The 23830-nt window shown below is 38.7% G+C and overlaps 2 protein-coding genes across 4 annotated transcripts in view; one reads left to right on the top strand and one right to left on the bottom strand.

Moving 5' to 3' along the window:
* LOC122405488 overlaps nucleotides 1–23830 on the bottom strand; it is a 35748-nt gene that overhangs the window by 5726 nt on the left and 6192 nt on the right. Inside the window, exons 1-7 of one of the 3 annotated variants that reach the window (XM_043410280.1) lie at nucleotides 8692–9530; nucleotides 7655–7755; nucleotides 4515–4647; nucleotides 4349–4416; nucleotides 3711–3968; nucleotides 359–461; nucleotides 140–270 (exon numbers count right to left, since the gene is read on the bottom strand). In XM_043410280.1, the coding sequence (XP_043266215.1) occupies nucleotides 140–270; nucleotides 359–461; nucleotides 3711–3968; nucleotides 4349–4416; nucleotides 4515–4647; nucleotides 7655–7754 (793 nt within the window). In that variant the 5' untranslated portion in view covers nucleotide 7755; nucleotides 8692–9530. Of the gene's footprint in view, nucleotides 1–139; nucleotides 271–358; nucleotides 462–3710; nucleotides 3969–4348; nucleotides 4417–4514; nucleotides 4648–7654; nucleotides 7756–8076; nucleotides 8196–8691; nucleotides 9531–23830 lie in introns of those variants that run through there. The other 2 variants (XM_043410279.1, XM_043410281.1) reach the window with 2 other exon arrangements.
* Nucleotides 10663–22876, top strand: LOC122405487 (5'-3' exonuclease PLD3-like). The gene is made up of 12 exons (XM_043410278.1): nucleotides 10663–10770; nucleotides 14159–14288; nucleotides 14389–14631; nucleotides 15295–15446; nucleotides 15692–16040; nucleotides 16105–16239; nucleotides 18218–18409; nucleotides 18490–18618; nucleotides 18836–18975; nucleotides 20762–20927; nucleotides 21337–21478; nucleotides 21833–22876. Exons 2-12 carry the CDS (start codon nucleotides 14172–14174, stop codon nucleotides 22024–22026), a joined length of 1959 nt encoding a protein of 652 aa, XP_043266213.1. The 5' UTR covers nucleotides 10663–10770; nucleotides 14159–14171; the 3' UTR covers nucleotides 22027–22876.

The following is a 23830-nucleotide window of genomic DNA, read 5'->3' as shown; positions in this document are numbered from 1 at the left end:
TCGCGATGGTTCCTTGTATGTGAAAAATAATGAATTTCTTTTTCCTAACCTAATATATGGGGCAAACATTTCGAACACTTTCTTCGGAATAACAGTTTTTGAGAGGCTCTAACGAAAGATAGACAAGTGGATTTCGTACCTTTCATAAGCTTGATCGAAGGTGATCCTTCAGAGACTGTGGTTAGGCCGTTGCATGTCGGTTCACCCGATTGGGCAAGCAGATACACCACTTTCCCCTGATGGTGCGTCTTCTCCTCGTACAGGAAACATCTGTCCACGCGTGTGCAATAAGCGAGAATAAAAATGAGAATTCATCGTGCACGGTGTCGGAATGCAATCGTTTGAAGGTACCCCATACCTGTACGTTTTCTCTGCACCCGATACACTTCGCCCTTTCAACGTTCCAACGAGGTACTTATTGCGGCCATCGTTCCATACAGCGAGACACTGTAATTCTTCCGCTGAAGAGAAACGAAAACCATCGATTTAAAACATCCTATCACGCGTAAGTAATCGTTCTCAGGTTGTTAAAAAATTATCTATCTTGTAAGGATATGGCATAATTGAAGTTAGGTTCAAGGCTTGCATTAATTATCACGTTCGCAGACAGACCAAATTCATGAAATTTTCTATGAGATCAATATTTTATTTTTAGACCATCGAATACTTCTTTTCCTGAGAAACACTGGTCTGATTCATAATCTTGTTTGCCTTTGATACCATATCTTTATCAAATACGACTGCTTGGAATTCCAAACATTTTATATTATAGGACACTGAATTTATTTTCAATATTACTTAAATTACTTAATTTGCTCAGATGAGCAAATGTACCTTTTTTGACAGTAGGAATTTTTGTACCCTAAAGCCATTTAGCACACCTTATTAGTTTCACTGTACTTTGGGCCCATTTACCTGCCCCTTGGGATCATGGACACCCACCCCTGTACGACCCTCAGTGGGTGGGATTTGGAGTTTGGGAGGACTGGCCCACGAGGGATTTTTTTAACTATTTTTTGAACTTCGTTTATAATCACTATTGAAATGGATGAACTCAGTTACAGTCAGAGCAAGTTACAAAATCAGAACAATTACAAGTTACAATAGAACTCAGTTACAAGTTACAGCCAGGACACTGACAAATTACAGTCAGAACATTTACAAGTTACAATAGAACAGAACTCAATTACAGATACATAGACCACTAATTACAAGTTACATCAGTCACAAGCAAACAATTACCAGAGTATACTAGAGAAATCAAGTTTGAACAGAGTAGACTTCAAGAACTTTACGAACCACTCTTAACACATTATCTGTGTATATGTTACCGTGAATGACCGAAATTGGAGAATCTCAACTTTCACCGGTGAATGTCAACAGATACCAAATACGTCGGTGAAATATCGAATATTTCATTACATTGTTGTACATTCGGACCCTCTCCGGTGTGTGTCGACAATCACAGATATGCTCTGGTGGAGGTCCAAAACAGAAGAGTCAAAAAACAAGCGACTGGTTCTCTCCTGCCAAATCCTTTGTTCTGCTCGGAGTCAATCAGCTTTGTCAGTCTTATGCAAGCTTTGATAACGCGAGCAACGTTTTCTTAATTTTTTCCCCGATACCCTAATTTATACTAAATGGATACTGCAGTAAATCGTGATCTTTTTCTAACCCAGACCTAACCCAGACCTAATCCAGACCTAACCCAGACTTATTCCAGACCTAACCCAGACCTAACCCAGACCTAACCCAGACCTAACTCAGATCTAACCCAGACCTAACCCAGACCTAACTCAAATCTAATCCAGACCTAACCCAGACCTAACCCAGACCTAACTCAGATCTAATCCAGACCTAACCCAGACCTAACCGAAATCTAATCCAGACCTAACCCAGACCTAACCCAAATCTAGGGTCTGGGTCAGGTCTGGGTTAGGTCTGGATTAAATTTCGGTTAGGTCTGGGTTAGGTCTGGATTAGATTTCGGTTAGGTCTGGGTTAGGTCTCGGTTAGGTCTCGGTTAGGTCTCGGTTAGGTCTGGGTTAGATCTCGGTTAGGTCTGGGTTAGATCTGGGTTAGGTCTGGGTTAGGTCTGGGTTAGGTCTGGGTTAGGTCTGGGTTAGGTCTGGGTTAGGTCTGGGTTAGGTCTGGGTTAGGTCTGGGTTAGGTCTGGGTTAGATCCTTTCAGAAAGAGAGGCGAAAAAGTTACGTCACCCTTGTGACGTTTTATAGCGACTGAATTACGGAGAAGAAAATATAAATCTCCAACATGTTCAACACTCACCATTAGTGCATGGTGAATGTCAACATTTACCGGTGTAAGTCAGAAATGAGGGTGTTTAGCAAATATTTCGGTCATACACTAAGCGACTATGTGAATGTTGACATTCACCGGTGAAAGTCGACATTCTCCAGATTTCGGTGTTTCACTGTAACATATATATATTTTGCTAATAAATTTAAGGTGTTTGTAAATAGTTATTGTACTAATCTATTTACTACATAACTCCACACATTTTGTGGGAGCCAACAACGACTATTTTTGCTACTTCGAATTTGATAAGAATTATAAACATAATTTGAACTTTGATAATAGGATATGCAAACAGCAATAGTAGCAAAATTTTCATGCGTGAAATTCAAAAAATATTCATCCTCAGGCTTCTATATTTAAAAACATTGACGTCCGTCTAAATGGAATAATATAACTGGAAGATTAAATCATGTACAATCCGTTGAACTTTGAGCGACCTTTTGAAATGTTATTCATATAAAATCATGATTTAACGTATAGGAGGAGTTTAATATTCATCTATTCAATAGCATTAAATGGACAAGAATAGAACATTGCATAATGTATTCAATACGATGAACACCGGGGGTCTAAATATTTTTGTAACCTATTTTCTTGATCAGTTGAGTGCCAGAGTTAGTCGCGAGAATCCATGAGAAAAGTGCCGAGCGAGCAGCGTAATTGAGCCGAATAAATGTCACAATAGGGCCATGCGAACGTCCACTGTCGCGCGCTTATTGTTAGTTTCTCGATTTAGGCACGAGCTGGATGAACGTTTCTCGGGCATCCAAACATTTAGATTTATGCAGCTAAGCATTATATTTAGGAACCAAAATAAATTATTAAATTTAGAAAAATGTCGATCACCCTAACAGAAAAACACCCGCGTTACAACATACGGCTATTTGAAACAAATATTTTCCTCCAGAAATAGATTTCCTGTTATCGTTAAAAGCAATAAAGATATTTTCGGTCCCCGAGTCCTTAGGCGACACATCGTTGTACATTGTACACGGGCAAATAAATATTACTACTTGCTGATGCTTCTATACTCTTATTACCAACAAATTGTATTTGAAATTCTCGCTATATCTTTTTCTCTAATGTTTGTTCTTGCCTGAAGCTTTATACTTGCCTGAATATTACTACTTGCTGATGCTTCTATACTCTTATTACCAACAAATTGTATTTGAAATTCTCGCTATATCTTTTTCTCTAATGCTTGTTCTTGCCTGAAGCTTTTATATGTTATTACTTATTTTCTGTAATATGTTTCTAATTTCTCTTTTCATTATTTTTGTTTGTTTTGCATAAAATGGGTTTAATTCTCGGTAATGAATAAAGGAATAAGCGAAAAACAAAAAGGGAACAAAGGGAATGGGCTCGACGACGATTTCAGTATTCGAGGACTCACTGTTACTCTCGCTTTTCGCGACGTCCGGGCAGGATTGATACTTGAGAAGCAATTTGCTCTCGTCGGTGCACTTTTCCGCGAGGCTGACGGGCGCCGCGCATTCGCCGTACCCCTTGTCGTAGCTAAATGTGAACGATGATCCGCTGAAAGGGCAGGGTATGGGCTTGGAATTCACGCGGAACATGGAGTACAGAGTATCGTCCGATTTGATATTCTGGCACATCTCTTCCAAGGCTGCTTGCTCCTGCCACCACCAGCCTGAAAAAAAAAAAATGGAAAGAGATGAAATTTAGACCATTATGCTATCGTATAATTCTATAAGAGATCACCCCAGAGTATCTTGAGAAACGTGACAAAGATTTTAAACACTTTTATTTGCAACAGTATCAGGACCACCAGGATATAAAATATTTAAAGCCTTTTGGAAATTTGTGTCGTTGAAATATGGTACACAGAGTGAGTCAATAACCAGTTACTTACAAAAATAGCACAAAGTTTCGAGTTCGAATGAATTTGCAAGTTTCAAGCGTCTCATCCCTAATATAAATACCCTATTTGAGATGGTGATTGTTATCGACCAACCCTCTACATATTTATAGACCGGACAAGCCAGTTTTGCAATGAAAATTCGTTCTCACCTTCGCGATACTGGATCACATTCTCGTGTCGGTCGTTGACGATCAAGCATTGATAGCAATTGTCGCCGCTGAAACATACAAGGATCATCGTAACCTGTTCTTTAACGTGAATATTTTTATTGTAGACAATTTCGTATACCATTTTCGAATACATTTAAATACTTACAACACGATGTACGAGTCTTTCGATCGTTCCACGCACGTCTTCTCATCCAGCATGGTCGCATTTATGGCAATCGGTACCAGTTTTCCATACTGGTACCATTCTCCCGCCCAACTCGCTGGGAACTCACAGGAACCTACGACAATTTAATCGATTTTCGTTATCTTTGCATTATCACGTTGGATGTTAACGTTAATTCCCCTAAATTTCGATCAAATTTTTTATTAATATTTAGGTGATCCTTGATAAAATTATGAAATAGTTTCATAAAATTTCCCCTCGTTTTTAATACACAATTTCATTCCATCGGAGTTGTATTGATTTTCTTTTAATTGTTTACACTATTTTAAAAAAAAGGAAACTGGGGAAAATAAGGGAAAAAAAATTGAAAAACAAATTACTTGGAACCGGAATTCGAATCGGTTTCGAGCCAGAGACGCGCAAAATTTGTTTTGTATAATAAATAACCAATAAAACGAACGCGTAGCAATTTATTCATGACGTTCATTCGGTGGAACAATTAAATTTGTGTCCATACCGTCGTGTAGCATCGAATTCTAAAATTTTAATTTTTATCTCTTGTTCTGTGATTTTTTTTTTTTTATTCGTCGTTCGAAACTTTCTTTCACCCGCGATAAGTTTCGAGAGACTCGCGATAAGTATCGAGTGATTCACGATAAGTTTCGAGAGACGATAAACTGCAAGTGGCCCTCGATAAATTGCAAATAACCCACAATAAGTATCGATCGATCCACCGTAAATCGAGAATTTTATTTTGTTTAGTCGTTCTGTATCTTCTGGTAAAAACTATGCAGGGTGTTTCGGCCAACCCTGGGAGAAATTAGAGGCCAAAATAAGACGAAAAACAAGAATTCGAATTTGTTGATGGAGGCTTCGTTAAAAAGTTATTAACGTTTAAAGTTCAATCCGTAATGAATTTTTTTCTCGAAAATACGCAGGATTTCGGGGCTATGTTTATTCACCAAAAATGATTGTATTTGACCCCCACAACCGAAAATAATTTTTTCAGAACGATTTGAAATTTTTTTTTTCGTCGTAAAATTTCACACCTTCTAGAATTTTTTTCTCGAAAATACGCAGGATTTCGAGACTATGTCTATTCACCAAAAATAATTGTAATTGACCCCCGCAACCGAAAATAATTTTTCCAGAACGATTTGAAATTTTTTAATTTTGTCGAAAAATTTTACACCTCGAATTTTTTTCTACAAAATGGGTACGATTTCAGGGGTATGTCTATTGACCAAAAATGGTTGTAATTGACCCCCGCAATCGAAAATAATTTTTCCAGAACGATTTGAAAAGTTTTCTTTTTTGTCAACAAAAGGCACCTACCACCTGAGGAGTTTTCTTCAATAAAGTTTATCATATTTAATAATTTTGTTTGATGCCCTACAGAAAAGTTGTCAAATACTTTTTTGTAGGTACTCTTGAGCACTACTTCAGAAAAAAGTTTCATTGAAATATATTCACTATTGCAGGAGTTATGGCTGTTTGAATATTGGACACCTTTTTATGGTGTTTTTTTAACTTTACGGGGTCAAGGAACATCTTTTTCAATATTGTTAAAATTCCTACATATTCTTCGCTAAAATACGCGTTGTTTGCCGCCTGAAACATTAAAATCCCCCAATCCGTTCAGAAGTTACGACATTTTAAAGATACGCATGAAATTTCGGGGAACCATTTCAGGCCTCAAATTAGATTTTCGGTAAGGAATTTTTTTCTCGAAAATACGTAGGATTCCAGGGGTATGTGTAGTGACCAAAAATGATTGTAATCGACCCCTGCAACCGAATATAATTTTTTCAGAACGATTTGAAATTTTTCAATTTAATTTTTTAATAATTTTTTAACGAAGCTTCAGTCAACAAATTGATATTCTTGATTTTCGTCTTATTTTGCTCTCTGGAATCTCCCATTAATATTTTTCCCAGGTGTAACCGAACACCCTGTATAGGCAACTCAATTTGCGGACAAAGTACACAAATGTGTTTTCAAACTATAGTCGTCCGTCACGCTCGACTAGTTTATACTAGTAGATAATAAAACCTCAGTCTAACGATTTATTTGCAGAGTTCGTTCCACTTAGCAGTTATTCGGATAAGCTTCTATTCCGCGTACGTGGAACGTAATATGATTGTTAATTCAGATAGTAATATTTATCGAGCAAATAACCGATCAGAAGTTGCTTATCTTTTATCAGTTATTCGGAATTTTTTATCTAGATATGAAATGCTATATCCGGTGGTGGGTCATCGTGCGCAGCGTCGCTGGGAACTATAAAACTTTAACATTTTCTAATTAAAAAATCTTCCGAACGCTTTAAAAAAAAATTTGATCGAAACATTCAGGGGGGCAGAGGGGGGGCACAGTAGTAATGTTCGTTGAGTGTCGCGGTGCAGTCGTTTTCGTTGCTCGTAAATTCGAAAACGAGTTCGCGCGGTTTCCGCGCGAAAATAGAAAGGCAAATAGAAAACAAAATTGCCGACTTTTTCTACCTTTTCCAAACACCTACTGCACGTTCTTTACACTACCGGTGTCAGTTGCCAGTGGTTAGAGACAGAATTATTTTTAGCGAACGACAGAGACGACTCTTTTTCCCACGCTACGGATAATTGTCACGACCTTATTGTTAAGCATTGATTCTGTTCTGACATTTTACCACCTGGCTATTTAAATGGCATATTAAACGACGAACAGTCCAATTTTGGAATACGGTCGAGCTCTGGCAAACCACCACGTCGGTGGTCCAAAAACTTTTTCGTTATTGGGACAAATAAAATAAAATATTTTCTGCTGGTCAAACGAAATAAAATAATATTTTCTGCAAGCTAAATAAAATAAAATTCTAGTTTTTGTGGGCCACATAAAACATGTTCCAATTTAAAATAATGTACGTCTAAGATTTATCGAGGTATTATATTTTGTTACTAATCATTTACATCTTCCAATTGCAACAGAAATTACATCCTGATTTCTTTCGTGTGGAATTTTGAATTTTTGTTTAACTTTGTTTACCGTGTTCTTGATTACGTTTACGCTATTCATAAATTTAGAAATATCTGTCAAACAGGCCACTCGTCATATATTTTTACGGTACATTAAAATCAGCTACTCACCATTCGCTGAGTGGAAGTCGCTTAACGATAAAATCAAGAGCATCAACATCGTCGTCGGGCCGAGACTCCCTTTTCGATGCGGAAGGGAAGGTCCCAGCATCCTGGAAGTACATTATGATTCACCATCCGTGAAATCGAAACGTGAAACGATACAAACGTCACGATCGTCGCTAATATCGTAATCGTTACGAAGTACAATATTTTGGTGCGCTCGCATTTACCCTCCCCACCCCCCCCCTCACGCTCGAAGAAACACTCGTTTTCTACTCGTCGATCTAACCAAATTTCGATTCGAGAGACGAACTGATTCGATCAAGCGCTTTATTTAATTGTTCGAACGAATTCCGGGGCCAGTAACCCGACACGAGACGCGTCTTTTATCGAAACGATCGTTTTCGTGGAATTGTTTGAACGAAACGTACCAATGGGCGCGCGTCATTCGGTCCTCGACGTCGAACGATTCGAACCGATCGTAGGAAAGCGGAAAAAACGTCTGCCGTGATTGCCGGCAGCGACAATGTAGACAGTGCGGTAAAAGTGCTTCGAGATAGCCGCGAAATGTGACTGTAAACGAAGCCACCGTGAGAGATGCATTATTCAACGAAGTACACGTGTTCCGATCCGTTTCGTTCAACGTGTGCTCCCTTTACCGCGAGCCTCGTATATACCTGCTACCCTTTCGTTCGAGCGATGCGCGAATAGGCGCGGATCTGCGCATGGGGAACTCTTAAACGCCGAACACGTACTCGCTTTAACTTTTCTCCTATTTTCGAACTGTTTCGACGCTCCGCGAAACTGTCCGAAACTGTTAACCCCCCTTTGTCCACGACTTTTCCGCGCTACCTCTTTCCACGTATCGTCTTTCACGAAACCGGCTTTCCCGAACCTTTTGATTTTCACTCGTACCGAATTCGAATTCATCGATGCTCGTGTTTGAAAAAAAAAAGAATCGAATCCTCGAAAAGATCGATAGGTTTCTTTTGTTTCGAACGGTTCTTCGAGCGTACGTCGACCGATCGCCCCAGTGGGGAACTAACCTTTGCACGTTCGGAATCGCAATCACCGTGGCGAAGAAAGGACGCGAACCTCCAAAAAATTTCACATAATGTTCTGGGATCGAAGCTCGTGGTTTCAGGGTAGGAAAGAAGGTTTCGCGCGTAGCGAGCCGTCAGGATCGAAGGATAGTTCTCGTGTGGACGATCGTGATTGCACGGTATGTTTAACGATTGCCTGGGAAGGTTTTACAAAGGTAAAGGTGCCGCATGCGGAGAATTTTTTTGGGGGAACAGGGGACCGTCGTACGGCGCGAAATTACTTTTCACGGGTTGGATCTTCCTCGAGACGATCGGCGTGATCCGGTCAAAGGAACGAGCTGGACGCGTCCGATCTATCCACTAAAACAGCATTCGTCGCGCCGAACGACACAGGATTGCAACGCACCACTCTCTTTATCATCACTAACACCATCACCATCACCGTACGAATACCACGCACGACGAAAACGAACACGGGACACTCGTTGTTACTCGACGCACCGTACAGTCCTCACGACGTTCCGTGGTCGACTTTTTTATGTTTACCAGACAGTCACAAGTACGAGCCACACGTCAAGATTCGGAACGCAAACACTTTTCATTACTCTGGACGCCGCGCGACTTTAACTTTTAACTGTCAATGGTATTCGATGGCTACTAGCGTGCGTCGTTTTACGTCTGCTTGCTACGTTCGTTCCCCCGGTTGTTCGTTTATTCGATCGTACGCTTGATCGCTCGCCCATGGAAACAATGGCGGCGACGGCCGATGGATGGCGAGCAAAACGCCGCACCAACTATTTCGACGGCACGATGACACACTGCGGAACGCCAGAATACACGCCTCCATTCATCGACCGCGAGTCTGTGTTTGTATCGTCGATTGGTGTGTTACGCTATTACAATTTAGTGCCTTTTTCAAATCCACCGTACCCCCCCTCTACCTCTCGCAATCTTTTGCTTTTTCCGTTTTTCCGTTCCCCATATTTTTCTCTACCCTAAGCCATTTCCTTTTCTCCTGCACGTTCCTGCATCCTGTTCCCAAGGATTTGTCTTTCGATTTCATCCCTTTTTAATAGTTGCTTTTGTTCCGGTAAATTGGCCGAGCAAATAAGAATAGGGAATTTAACCGACGGCTAGGGATATTGCTTACATAGAAACGAGCGTAGTAAGGGACCTCGAACCGAAGGCGTGTGAACACTCTATTATACCACTTTCTATGGACGATGGAAGTTGAATGTAAATATGGCTTGTCGAGTGACTCAAATTGTATTGGTCCTTCTAGCCAATGATATAAACTCATAATAAAATTATGTTTCAACTGTACCTACACTCATTTGGGCGCAAATTAAAAAGTACGTTGTCTCACGTGATACATATGAAAGATTTATTCTGACAAGAAGAGTGCAGTAAATTCTATTTTTGATGCAATATTCCTAAAAAATAACAAGAATCTCAAAAAAATTCTGTTTCTAAAGTTGTTATTTAGATTTATAAAACGAATAATACAAAAAATGTAAACATCAAGTTTAAACAATCCATCCTATAATTACTAATAATTGGGTGCTTCGATCAAAATTTATTTAAACTGAGTTTGAAGGAAAAGTACAGATTAATGACGTCAGGGAATTGGCAGGTGGTGCCATCTATGATCGAACTTATGACTTCACTCTAATGGCGATTGAAAACGGTGTTGGTGTTCCTATGCCCTAAGATTCCCTAGATTCTAGAGTCTTTACGTGTTAGGTGCTAAGTAGAAATATAAACTCACTCAAGGTTATACGATTCGAATTAAAGAGCCTAGTAGTTCGAGGTCCTTTAATATACTTCTAATTCAATCACTTGGCATTTGGAAATTTTAGGGAGTTTCCTTGTAACGGAAACTAAAAAACCCGCGAAACTGATACATCTACTTGGCTCCCTATATACAGCCTAAAAATAAGAAACGCACTCATTGGTAGTTTGGTTTGCGTCGGCTGTGCTCGATGAGACTCGATGTTCTTCGACTTCGTTCGACTCCGGTAGATGTGTTCTGAAGAACGCTACAAACTGTGAAAAAGCATCGAATCGGTTTAAGGAAAAGAGGTTCGTGAGATTCGTTTTATACGTATCATTACGAAGGAAAAACAGATCAGTGATTATTTTTCAGTACTAAATAAAGATAGATTCTCTACAAATTAAGTCTGTATTTCTACTATTTCTCTCTGTACGAACGATACGATGTTTTGTTTTCGTTGGAGCTGAACCGCCATTGACATTCCACAATCAGCATGCTTTGTGGTACAATTATTGAGAACGTTTGGTTAAAAGAATCGCTACGTTATATGCTTGTACATATACAAACCATACATGTGTATCGTTTAACGATACGTTTCTCATTTAATAAAAGATGATCCAACTGGAGGCTCCATTTCTATTGGATAGAGTTCACGTATCTTATTCGCCTTTGTTTACGACGCGACTATACGTATATGTAGGTGTGGGTGCACGCAAGTACACGTGTTTCTCATTGTTTGCTTTGACACGACAGACACGAATATTTATACCCCAGTCTGATTGCTTGGTCGAATTTGTGTACGAATATGATAACTGCATATATGTACGTTCTGTAAAACGGATTTATTCCGTACCAAAGTATATGCACACGAGACCCAACATTCCTAGGCGCACTCCTCTATATTCGTATGTTAATATGTTCGTTGTTCTGTCGATCACAAGTAACCGACGTAAACATCCGTTCAGAGTGATTAAGAAGCACCTTATTAAATTGTATTTTCTTTCACGATGTTTCTGTTGTATACGTTTTACTATTTTATTATTTACTACTTGAATGTCTTAATACCGAGAACCGTTGGTAATACAATATTATATACGTCAACAGTGTTTGACAATAACAATTTTTTCTTAATTCTTATCGGTGGAATTCGTTAAACGACACGTTTGACATCGAGTGACGTGCTTCAGCCTATATGGTGCACGTGAAACGCGATGCCGTCTCTTGATAAATGTTATATGAAACAAAAAGAATTCGGGATACTCCGTAACAGTGGTTGTCAAGCCTTGCGATATCATTAAAATATTGTATCGCTGTTACGGTTAGGTATTTAAAAAAAGATTCTAGAAATCATTTTGAGAAAATAGGTTTGTTGCAAATTAATTTCTTTTCTTTTTATGTATATGCATTTTAATATTTCTCTTTTTTCTTTTCTAGATTTTTGGCTTCATATTCGACAATTGCACTTCATGTTAATTCTTATAGGCGTTGGTTTTCAAAAACAAATTCCGTTATTCTTCATAGTTGAGTTCGGCGTGAGTTCAACGTAAATGAATAAACTCTCATAATACAAAAGGAGCATTACTTGACCACCCGGATTCCAACACATATCCGGAAGTCGTAGTTGGCCTCCATTGATCTATTGGCTATATCTTCTCTTGGAAACAGATAGAAATATTTTTGTTATCTTTAAATACAGAAAAAAATGTGTATCGAAGCTGTCCATCGTAAGGAAGGTTATTTTATTTTGGGAAGAGTCGTAAAATAGGAGATGTTAAGGTCCTCGCACTTTTGTACCCTTATTTTTGTACCTGCTATTTAGACAATTTCGACGAACTATAATAGAAGGACATTCAAGGTCATTCACCTTGAGAAGAGTATTCTACGTGCCAGCATTTATTATCGACCTCCGTCGATACAGTTGTTCGGCAATATTAAACACGGAAATATAAATTTGCATAAAAAGTCGAGACTCCCTACTGCTTACGACTAATCAAACATCAGTGACAATGGTCAATAAATATGTGGTAGGATATCGTAGAAGACATAATAATTGCGCTATACTTTATCGACCAAACTCTCACTGGCATTAAATATTCAGCTTCATGAAGAATACACTTGGAATTTTATTAGAAAAACGTATAGCTGGAGAATGTGATACCAACATGATGGATGTCCCGTACATTATGCATCGAGTGTAAGAGCCATTCGCGTTATCTTTTCAAATCGGCTGGAATTTACAGCAGCTCGTTAAAAATTTCTTTTCGTTGGAATTTGGAGCCATTTATCGCGATTTATTCATTCTACATCGCTACTCGATCTTTTCTCTCGAAAACGAACGATATAAAGATCAACGCTGGAAAATACGAGGCTCCAGAATTCAGAAGACTGCAACGTTTCGTCGATGCTAATTATCATTATTTCGATCATTAATTATAAACTATCGTCGTTTATTCGAAACGTTAAAAAAGTACGCGCAAGTACATCGATACGTACAGATCCCTCGAAAATTGAAAATTTACGCTCATTTTGACAAAATTCGATTCGAATGCACGGAATTCCGTAGGAAGTTTGAAAAAAAAAAAGTTCCAAGGGAACGGTTGCAGCAGGTAAGTCAGCAGTTGAAATCTATGTAGGACATGGAAAGCTCTTGAGCGCAAGTCCGTCGTGAAGCAAACGTGACTTTTCGATCGACGCTGGTCGTTCCGCAAAATACATACGTCGATAGGTAGGTCAACAGACGCAACGGCCTGGGACGCCGCGCGTACACGAATGTCAACGAACATTTGTTTTCGTCGAGGTATGTTTTCACCGGACCTCGACCACGATATTTACATTTCATCCTTTCAAAAGGCGCCTCGGGTTCCTCGGGTTTTTCCCCGACGCGATCGCGAGGAGCACGTTTTCGCGGTGATCCGTCGCGTTATCGTGCGAGACAGGAGTGCAATTACCACGCCACTTTTCGGGACCATCGTGATTCCGTCACGATTTTTATCGTCCGTGTCCGATTCCGCGTAACATCGACGCGATCGAACCGTAAAACGCGATATACGCGTATCCGAAGATGGGAATATCCCGATTGTGTCATCGATATTTAAATGAGCTGCGTTGCGACAGGTCATGTTAAATCAAAGTTAGTTGATAGACGTTATTGGCTAATAGTTCGCGAGATATTTAATGAATTTTCGTATAATTTTATATACCAAGTCGTAAGCTGTTTTTTGATGGTCACAGCATGGCGTAGTGGGTAGAGTGTTTGCCTATTGTGGTTTGGTTTTAATTTTCTGCGCCAGTTCGAATCTCGTCGATTGATTTTTTTTTTTTTTTTCATTGAAGATGTAGATTTATTTACATTTGCATGGTTTGTAATAAATGTGTATTTTATTTATTTGCGTTATTAATTGTATGCATGCTAGGACGATAAATATCCTGGAAACGATCAAAACAATGGTATACACATTTATGAACATAGTATCTTTCGACACCTGTCTCCAGGTAATTTCATTCTATGGATTATTTAAGGTAAACGTCATCCGTTGAGCAAATATCACTTTATATTTCCTGCGTATTGACGCTAATGTCTCGCGTTGCTTCACGATAATTATGCACTTCAGACTGTCACGTCACGAGTAACAGGTCATTACCATGTGCTCTATGGGTTTATAAACATTTTAGTAAAAATTAAATTAAAAATTTTAGCGGATCCATCGAAATGTCGTTCTTCGGATGGAGAAGTGGCGGCCGTTCCGAAAACTCTGAACACACGGGACGCAACTTGCAGGATGGCCTCTTTCAAATCGCCTCTCAGGCTTGCCATATATTGGTGCAAGTATGTTTAAATCAGGAAACAAGCCAGCTTGCAACGAATATGAGTCAAATTCGTTTCATTTCTCAACTCATCTTTTAATTTGATATTTTCTATTCGATAGGTGAACAATACGCACAACGTTTCCTACGGCGGCAGCAACAACGTGAGAAATATCGCGTACTCGAAGTGTTCCACCAAAGATGGTGACTCGATAGGGCTCGCCGGTTGTTCGGTAAACAGAGGCGCAGCCTCGACGGTCAAGTCTTACACAAAATACACGAAGGAACGTAGGAAGGATCAGGACGTGGTCGTTCTTTTGCCGCACCGGAAGAACAGAACCGCCCTCGTCAAGCACAAATTATCCGTACGTATCGATAAACGTGGATTTTATACCCTTCGTTAACACTGGAACTACCAACAATTATGGTGCCAAAAAAAATTTTAATAGAGGATTCTGGAGGCTAAAATAAGACGAAAATCAAGAATACCAATTTGCTGTTCGAGGCTTCGTTAAAAAGTTATTAACGTTTGAAGCTCCGGTTGTAGAACACCCACTATCGTGCGCGCGCAGCTGAAACTTTAAACGTTAATAACTTTGTAACGAAGCTTTGAACAGCAAATTGGTATTCTTGATTTTCGTCTTATTTTGGCCTCTAGAATCTCCCATTAAAATTTTTCCCAGGGATTAGGCCGAACACCCTGTATATCTTTATGGTACATAGATAATTTACCGTATAATTGAAATTAATATATACATTTGTGTTGAAATGGGATATATTTAACGAAATTGTAAATGTAAACATTAATTTCAGTTATTTGCTAAATAGTCAATGTACCATAAAGGTATATAATATGTAAAACTTAAGTGCATAATAGTTATAGTATGAATTATAGTAGAATTTTGTCCGCAACTTTATTCATTCTCTTATGGAGAAGTATGGCACATTTTCGAGTATCCAGTCGAGTAAATTTTGTACAATTTTTATTAGAAATTACAAATAGGTCTATTTTGACCATTTCGTTACAGACAGTCTCCGAAAACGCGCGTCTGGAAGTGAATCCTTCGGGCTGCGCTGGCGGGGGCGGCGGTAACAGTGTCCCCGACGATGATTTCGAGTTATGGGATCAATCAGGTTTTATGTTGAGGAGCGACGCGGACGACTCGATGGGGCACGGAAAGTTAGTATTCGTAAATAATGATTAATCCTTCGAAGAATTTATTTTTGAAAAGTAGAAGAGTATTATTTACTTTAAATTGTCTTGTAAAATTTTCTATTGAATACTTCGTCTATCTGGTTGTGTGGATCGTAGTTGAACCGAGATGTCCTCGGTAATGAAAGGGTTAATGACTTTTACTGGTTTATTGCCTGAATTGTCGAGAGGCGTGGTATTAAATAGTTGATTGGTATTGTTCGTTGAAACAGATGGGGAGGAGCTCAAGGATGGTGCAAGCCCAGTTGTATTCCAATCACGGTCATCCTAATTTTAATAGTGCTGGTTGTTTTGCTGCCGTTGCTGGACCACGCGGCGGACAAGTACGCGTCGAACGGCAGCAACGCGGGCTTCGATTCGAGCTGCATGAACGGCTGCAATTTATCGCTGGTAGAAAGTATACCGATCGGGATGAATTACACGGACAATAACATGATCCTCGAGAGCACTTACGACTCTTGGGTGAAATTGATCTCGTTAGCGCGGGAGAAAATAGAAATAGCGTCGCTTTATTGGACCCTGAGAAGAGAAGACGTGTATCCGGACGACAGCGCGAGACAGGTGCGTAAGAAAATTAACCGCGAAAGCGATCGAAAGCAAACATTTATTTTCATGGTTGTTTCAGGGCGAGGAGATTTTTCGGATGATGATAGAGGCTGGCAGGGATCGGAACATTGCTCTAAATATCGCGCAAAACATGCCGTCGCAAGCTCGCCCGAACGATGACACGGAAATTTTGGCGCGAAAAGCGAACGCTAAGGTAACTTTGTTTTACAAAAATTAATCGTTGCAGAACTCATTGCAGGAAACGTTTCTATTACTATAGCTAGAGGATAAAGATTTTTGAGTCAATTATTATCTTTGAAGGAGATCTGATTTTAAGATCGAAAAAGCACTTTTTTGGAAAAAACAATTATAAGTGAATGTAACTTTTTTACTTGGAAATTTATTTGCTCCATATTTACTGGCTTCGTCGATTTTTACGGATATTTAGAAATAGTATAATCATTTAGAAATAATTACATAATAGGAATATTTTGAATATGATTTTATTTATTTGTTTTGAATTTGTTGAAAGGACGTATAATCATTTAGAAATAATTACATAGTAGGCGTATTCGCTTATTTATTGAGAATAGCGTCAGAGAGTCACAAGTATGTTTCAGTTTTCAGAAAACATGCAACGAGGTTGGTAGTCTTTCTATTCTATTGTAGAGTGTGTGAAAAGTATTTTGAAACTTTTTCCGATCTTAGCAACGTTAATTCATCGGTAGTGAATGATAATGTGTCAGGTGTTGGTAATAAATCATCTTCTTCTAATGAATTTCCCTGAGAATATTTTGGTGATGAAAAATCTATGGAAAATATGTTATTTAAATACGTAGAAGTTCAAGGACGATCACAAACACAGAAATTTTGCATATGAATATGTATTTACAGTGTCTGTAACGTCAAAAATAGGAGCCATTTTGTTAAAAACTTAAGGGTTTTGCCGTAGAGAGCGCTGATCGTATGTTTAAGATTAGTTTTATATTAATATGATAATATTTATAGCTAAAATCTTGAAAATTGAGTAGCCTATACTTTTCATAGGAGCATAAAGAGAATTTAAACGAAAATTGTAGCAGTCGGATGGAAATGACAAGCTCACAGACTTTGAATTTGAATTTTATATTCATAATAATAGTGAAAAAACAGGAATAAAAACGGGCGATAATTGAATGACCTGTAACAGATCGATGAAGTGACAGTTTAAGCGTACTCAAAAAATGAATAATTCTCGGTTTTTAATATTCCAAGGGCAGTGTATGAAGTCAAGAAATAAAAACTTCATGAATGAACACCATTAACGCGTCAATCGGAATATTATAAAACGCATGATAGATTAGGTTGCGTAATTTCTATGAAAACGAAAGAAAAGTAAAAAGAGGGATTTATATACGTTACGCTTCATTTTCGATTCACTTACTTTCTAATTTCTTGTGTAATTTAACAATTATTCGTCATTCTCGCTCAGAATCGGAAATCATATTTGATTTCCTGGTTGTAACAAAAAAAAAGGGCAACTTCGATATTAATCGATTTCATACTTAATGGTAATCCAGTACTCCATACTCGATGAATATTTGCGAGCAATTTATACAACGTTCTATTAAAAAACAACGTAATTAGAGAGTAGACGATGTTGCAACTTGAACTTGAGTTTCATCGTTCGAATATTGTAAAGTCATATTGGCGCAAAAAATAAAAATACAATATATTGATCTGATTTCACAGTCCAGCTGATAGTTAAACGATACAAACAGAAAACTAGCGGAACAAACAAGGTGGAAATCAGCTTGGAAAAGGAACTAATCGACAGAAAGCAGAACTCTTTTAATGGGAGGTTCTAGAGGCCAAAATAAGACGAAAATCAAGAATAACAATTTGCTGATCGAAGCTTCGTTACAAAGTTATTAACGTTTAAAGTTTCAGCTGCGCGCGCAATAGTGGTTGTTCTACAACCGGAGCTTTAAACGTTAATAACTTTTTAATGAAGCATCAAACAACAAATTGGTATTCTTGATTTTCGTCTTATTTTATCCTCTAGAATCCCCCATTAAAATTTTTCCCAAGGTTGGTCGAACTGTAGGACACCTTCTGAGCAAGAACAACATTCTAAATTTTGTATTTATTTTCTATTGCCCATTCAATCGTCGTCTATTTAAGGCCGTTGCATTTGATTGGAATTCAAACAGGTGAGAAGCTTAAACTTCGCCGGATTGCTCGGTGGCGGTGTACTTCACACGAAATTATGGCTCGTTGACAGAACCCACGTGTACGTCGGTTCAGCGAACATGGACTGGCGATCTCTGTCGCAGGTGAAAGAGCTGGGTCTGCTAGCTCTGAACTGCAGCTGTCTGGCGAACGATTACGCGAAAATTTTCGACGTAGGTAAAAAGATAAACGCGCGAGAAATTGTTACCACGCTCTCTGCGGTACTAAAATATTTGTTTTTAAATCTTCGCAGGTGTACTGGACAGTCGCGGAAGATAATAAAGTGCCGTCCGTTTGGCCAGATTCGTTCAACACGAAGATCAATCTGGACAATCCAATGACTTTCACCTTCATGAACAATAGGTATCGGACTTTCATCGCGGTAAGTGCAATTTCTAGACTGCGAATTTTATGCATTTATGCCGTATACGTATTAAACGTACTTTTTTCTCCACTTTGTCTAATGGAGCTCGTGGGCCCTAAACATTAATCAACCAAACGCGAGTTTCTCTGGAAATCGAGGATAATTTATATTAGAGTAGATTTTGATTAGTAGGCGTTTCTAAGATTGGTTTCTAGAACGCGAGAATGTGTTTCAGAGCTCGCCGCCGCCATTTTCGCCGAAGGGTAGGACCAACGACGTCGACGCCATTCTGAATTGTATCGAGAAAGCAGAGAAATTTATTTATATCGCGGTAATGGACTATTTTCCTCTGACTATATACACCGCTAAAATCAAGTACGTATGCGATTAGCTTTCTCTCGCCAATCTACTGCGTTTATCTGTTTCCTGTATCCATTTATATACGCAGAAAAAGACCCTGCTCGCTCCAGTGAATTTACACGCGTGCATTTTCTGTTTTCTGTTTTAAAATTATTCCGTTCGAAAACCACCGCGTGAAAAAATGATGCATTTACGTAGGGTGTTTGTTTGAGAACTGCATCTAAATATCTCGGAAACAATGCGTTCGCTACCACTTGCGTCACTCGCGATAATCATACGAAGAACAGAATAACAAAACGACACATCTGGAATTATTAATGAATTTAGAAAATAAAGTTTGATAAATGTGTCCTGGAGTTTATTCGTTTTTTTTACCGGTTTAATAAGTTTAATAAATAGTTGGTTCGTAAGGTGACTAACTGTTTTTGGCTCCTCCAGAACAATAAATGTTTTTTAGTCGAGTTTCTTTTGCAGATCGCGTGCAATGCGATCTTGTTTTCAAGCTACGCCTTGTTTTGTGTTGGAGCAACTTTTTTTTTGCGACACACGTAATTGGATGTTGACTCAGTGTTTTCTCTCAAGATTCGTGATTAATGAGATCAGACGAGCTTGTAAACAATACTTGGGGCTGAACAACTTCTCTGGAACTATTGTGGTTGAACAGTTATTGGAATACAAAACAAGCTGCTAATTTGAAAACAAGATCATACGTTTATCTCAACACTAAAAAATTATTACACACGACGATTTTAATCGTATAGATTAAATCGTCTAGACGTGCAATATCATTGGGATTATTTTTTGAAATTAATATGTATGTATTTAAATAAAACTCTTAACAGCTTCTGTCAAAGTGTCGATTAAAAGTGGCGCAGAATGTAAAAGAGAATTTCGAGATATTCGTATAGATAATGTTACCTGTAATTAATTTGGAATACAAAACAAGCTGCTAATTTGAAAACAAGATCATACGTTTATCTCAACACTAAAAAATTATTACACACGACGATTTTAATCGTATAGAGTAAATCGTCTAGACGTGCAATATCATTGAGATTATTTTTTGAAATTAATATGTATGTATTTAAATAAAACTCTAACAGTTCTGGTCAAAGTGTCGATTAAAAGTGGCGCAGAATGTAAAAGAGAATTTCGAGATATTCTTATAGATAATGTTACCTGTAATTAAGCTCAGGTTGCCGCCATCGATTTGCTTTTTAATGAAATTCATCCTGTTTGGCGCACCGCAATGGCGATACCGCTGATTGGACGTCAGTTGGGCGCAGATAATTTACACGGAAAAAGTGCCAACTCAATTTGAATATCGAGTCGCGTGTCCAGCACTTTCTCTCGTTGTGTCCTATGTGTGCCTAACGATCGCCTCAAATACCTATGTGTCTTATGTGTGCCCATGTCTCTCTTAATCCAAGTATCTTTTTAGCTACCGCGAAGCTGCTGACTCTCCGTTGTTTAGAATTAAGCGATATTTTCCAAATTTTCTTGACGAAACAAAGTCTTCCTTATTGCATCCAGGTGCACTCGTACAGATTAATAAATAATATTTTGGACATTCGTTGCACATTGTTGCACATTGTAACCTGACAGTAGTCTGCTGTTCTTCTTGAGCCTAAAGTTCTGGCTAGTTTTATCATATATAAATTTTAGTTAGTGATTCAATTATGATATATATTAAATTGTAACTCAGGAAAGCAGCAAAGTTAAGGATTCCTGGCCATCCCCTCTCTTTCACAGTGTTTTCAGTTTTTCTAGACTCAAGTGTGGACTTTGTTGCAACATTCAGGTATTGGCCAATCATTGACGACGCATTGAGAACCGCGGCCATCGAACGCAGGGTTCACATACGTCTGTTGATCTCATCTTGGAAGCACTCGAGGAAGTCTGAGGTCGCCTTTCTGAAATCGCTGGTCGAGTTGACGGACAGTTACGCGGGCGTTAAAATTGAAGTGGTTGGTACACAACAATGGCTTACGAAATTTTTCGAACGTTTCAATCCTTCCACTGTGGACGACTACATATTTGGAATTATCGTGTACAATATCATTGCAATATGTTTTTTATTTAATTTTTAATCTTAATTTTGAATTTATCTAATTTTCAGTAGATTCTAGTAGATTTCTTCCATTGTGGATTCTCTGTAGCTTGCATTCGTTTCAGACTCGTTGATCATACATGTCAATGTTTACTTTTCGCCTTCCCAAAGCACTGTTTATATTGAACATTTTTCCGATGTTTGAAAACGCTATTTGCACTTTCGATCATTCCTCAAACCTAACACGTACCATCCTGAGACTTTGTGTTACCGCCGCAGTGAAAGTATAGTAAAACTTTAACGTTCGCGTTAATTTCTGATTTTAGAGAAGGTTCGTGGTGCCTACCGATCCGGAGTTGGACAAGATACCGTTCGCCAGGGTGAACCATAACAAGTACATGGTGACGGACGTGGCCGCCTACATAGGAACCAGCAACTGGTCCGGCGATTACTTCACAAACACTGGAGGCAATTATCTATCCCAAAACGATAATTATAGTATTTGCTTTGCATAAAATCACTTTGATTCCTCGTACAAAAGTACTGAAAGCACCATTGCTAGGCGGTGACATTATAAATATATTAAAATTAAAATATCTTAGAAGAAAACGGTCCCAGAGAATACACAATCCGATGTGAAATTTGTTACGATATCGACCGAGTTTTTAAAGGTGTTGAAAAGCTTCGAACGCGAATTAGTAAGCAAATAATAAGCATCTAACCCTGTAACGATACATTCTTCCAAGTACAAAGTTTGACCCGAAGGTCGTGGCCTCTCCTTGCCGGCCATCGGTATTAACGATACTAATTTTTCGTCGACAGGTATAGGCACGATATTCGAGACCGTGGGCGAGCAAACGCCGGACAACCTCAGGCAGCAACTGGAGAACATTTTCCACCGCGACTGGTATTCCGAATACTCGTACGCTCTGAATGGAAGTTTACCGATCGTCGAAAGACCAACAAACATGATCGACGATCACTACTCGCGATCGACTCGCTACGTATTAGCGTGACAACGTCTATGCCGTCGTCAACGAGGAAAATGAAAATCCCGTCTGGTCGATTAGCATCTGGACGAAGTTCTCGAACGTTGCGTCTCTCGTCATTCGCAAACTTTTAATGATTCTTTTTTTTTCTTTTTTACTTCTACGAAACACTTGGTCGGATTGTTCGTGCTCGGCAAATATCTGAGACGAGCGTGTTTTGTTTGTTCCGGCCGGGCCGCGCGCGTGCACAAACACACGGAGAGACACGGCAAACGGGGCGCGTCTTCCTTCCATGTTTTCTCCGCCGCGCCGTTTCGTTTCGTCGCTTCGACGTCGCGCCATCTCCGTCCGACAGCCGCGAGAGACGTACACGCGCGAAATCCTAGGCCTACGCGAATAATATTACATAATGGACGTCCGTGTGCCTTGCCACAAGTGCCCTTGCAAATGTTTTCTAAGAGAGATCTCGCCTCGAGACGAGTGTACATCGTTCCGTCCGTAACCAACGCGGTAAACCGACGACTCCGTAGACCGGTGCTAAAGATCGTAGTAATTAGCACACCGACAGGATTCTACGTCCATGGTAAACAAGAGCGTTTCGATTTTAGTTGATCGTGAACTAGAAATTTAAACAAAGAAGTTACAATATACAACTACCGACAGAATTATTTGTACCACTTCCGTATATCTTCGTTTAGAACGTCTTATTCGTCTATATACAAAATTAATAACACTATATACAAAATCGTGGTTTAGACACGCTAGTGTTGATGGTTTAGGAATACAATTAGTAGTATGTTATAAGTTTCGTTCCATTTATATATACAGGGTGCTAGAGGCAAAAATAAGACGAAAATCAAGAATATCAATTTCTTGACTGAGACTTCGTTGAAAAGTTATTAACAATTAAATAAAAAAATTTCAAATCGTTCTGGAAAAATTATTTTCGGTCGTGGGGGTCAATTGCAATCATTTTTGGTGAATACACATAACTTCGAAATCCTACCCAGTTTTGAGAAAAAAAATCAGGTAAGTGCAGAAATTTTTCGAAGGAAACAATTCTTCAAATCGTTCTAAAAAAATTATTTTCGGTTGCGAGGGTCAATTACGATCATTTTTAGTTATTACAGACACCCCTGAATTCCTAGGCACTATTGAGAAAAAAAATCCTCACCGAAAATCTAATTAGGTGCCTAAAAAAAAATTTCAAATCGTTTTGGAAAAATTATTTCTGGTTACAGGGACCAATTACAATCATTTTAGGTGAATAGACATACCCTCGAAATCCTACCCACTTTCTAGAAAAAAATTCGAGAAGGTGTGAACTTTTACCACGGAAAAAAAAAAATTTCAAATCGTTCTGGAAAAATTATTTCTGGTTAGAGAGGTCAATTACAATCATTTTTGGTCATTACACATACCCCCGAAATCTTACCCACTTTCTAGAAAAAAATTCGAGATGGTGTGAACTTTTACCACGGAAAAAAAAAAATTTCAAATCGTTCTGGAAAAATTATTTCTGGTTAGAGAGGTCAATTACAATCATTTTTGGTCATTACACATACCCCCGAAATCTTACCCACTTTCTAGAAAAAAATTCGAGAAGGTGTGAACTTTTACCACGGAAAAAAAAAAATTTCAAATCGTTCTGGAAAAATTATTTCCGGTTGCGGGGGTCAATTACAATTACTTTTGGTGAATAGACATACCCCCGAAATCCTGCGCACTTTCGAGAAAAAAATTCAGTACGGTTGGAACTTTGAACTTTAATAACTTTTTAACGAAGCCTCCATCAACAAATTGGTATTCTTGATTTTCGTCTTATTTTAAT

This window comes from Colletes gigas, unplaced genomic scaffold (assembly GCF_013123115.1).
Source record: "Colletes gigas isolate AHSC1104 unplaced genomic scaffold, ASM1312311v1 Colletes_gigas_Sc00004, whole genome shotgun sequence".
Taxonomy (NCBI): Eukaryota; Metazoa; Arthropoda; class Insecta; order Hymenoptera; family Colletidae; genus Colletes; species Colletes gigas.
Note: the sequence above shows the minus strand (reverse complement) of the source record. Positions and strands in the feature narration are given on the sequence as shown.

Excerpts from the sequence above, each read along its gene's own strand:
- LOC122405487 (XM_043410278.1), top strand. The coding sequence starts at position 14,172 with ATGTCGTTCTTCGGATGGAGAAGTGGCGGCCGTTCCGAAAACTCTGAA. Across the intron at positions 18,619-18,835 it reads GGTATCGGACTTTCATCGCG|AGCTCGCCGCCGCCATTTTC; the intron begins GTAAGTGCAATT and ends AATGTGTTTCAG. Across the intron at positions 21,479-21,832 it reads TTACTTCACAAACACTGGAG|GTATAGGCACGATATTCGAG; the intron begins GCAATTATCTAT and ends TTTCGTCGACAG.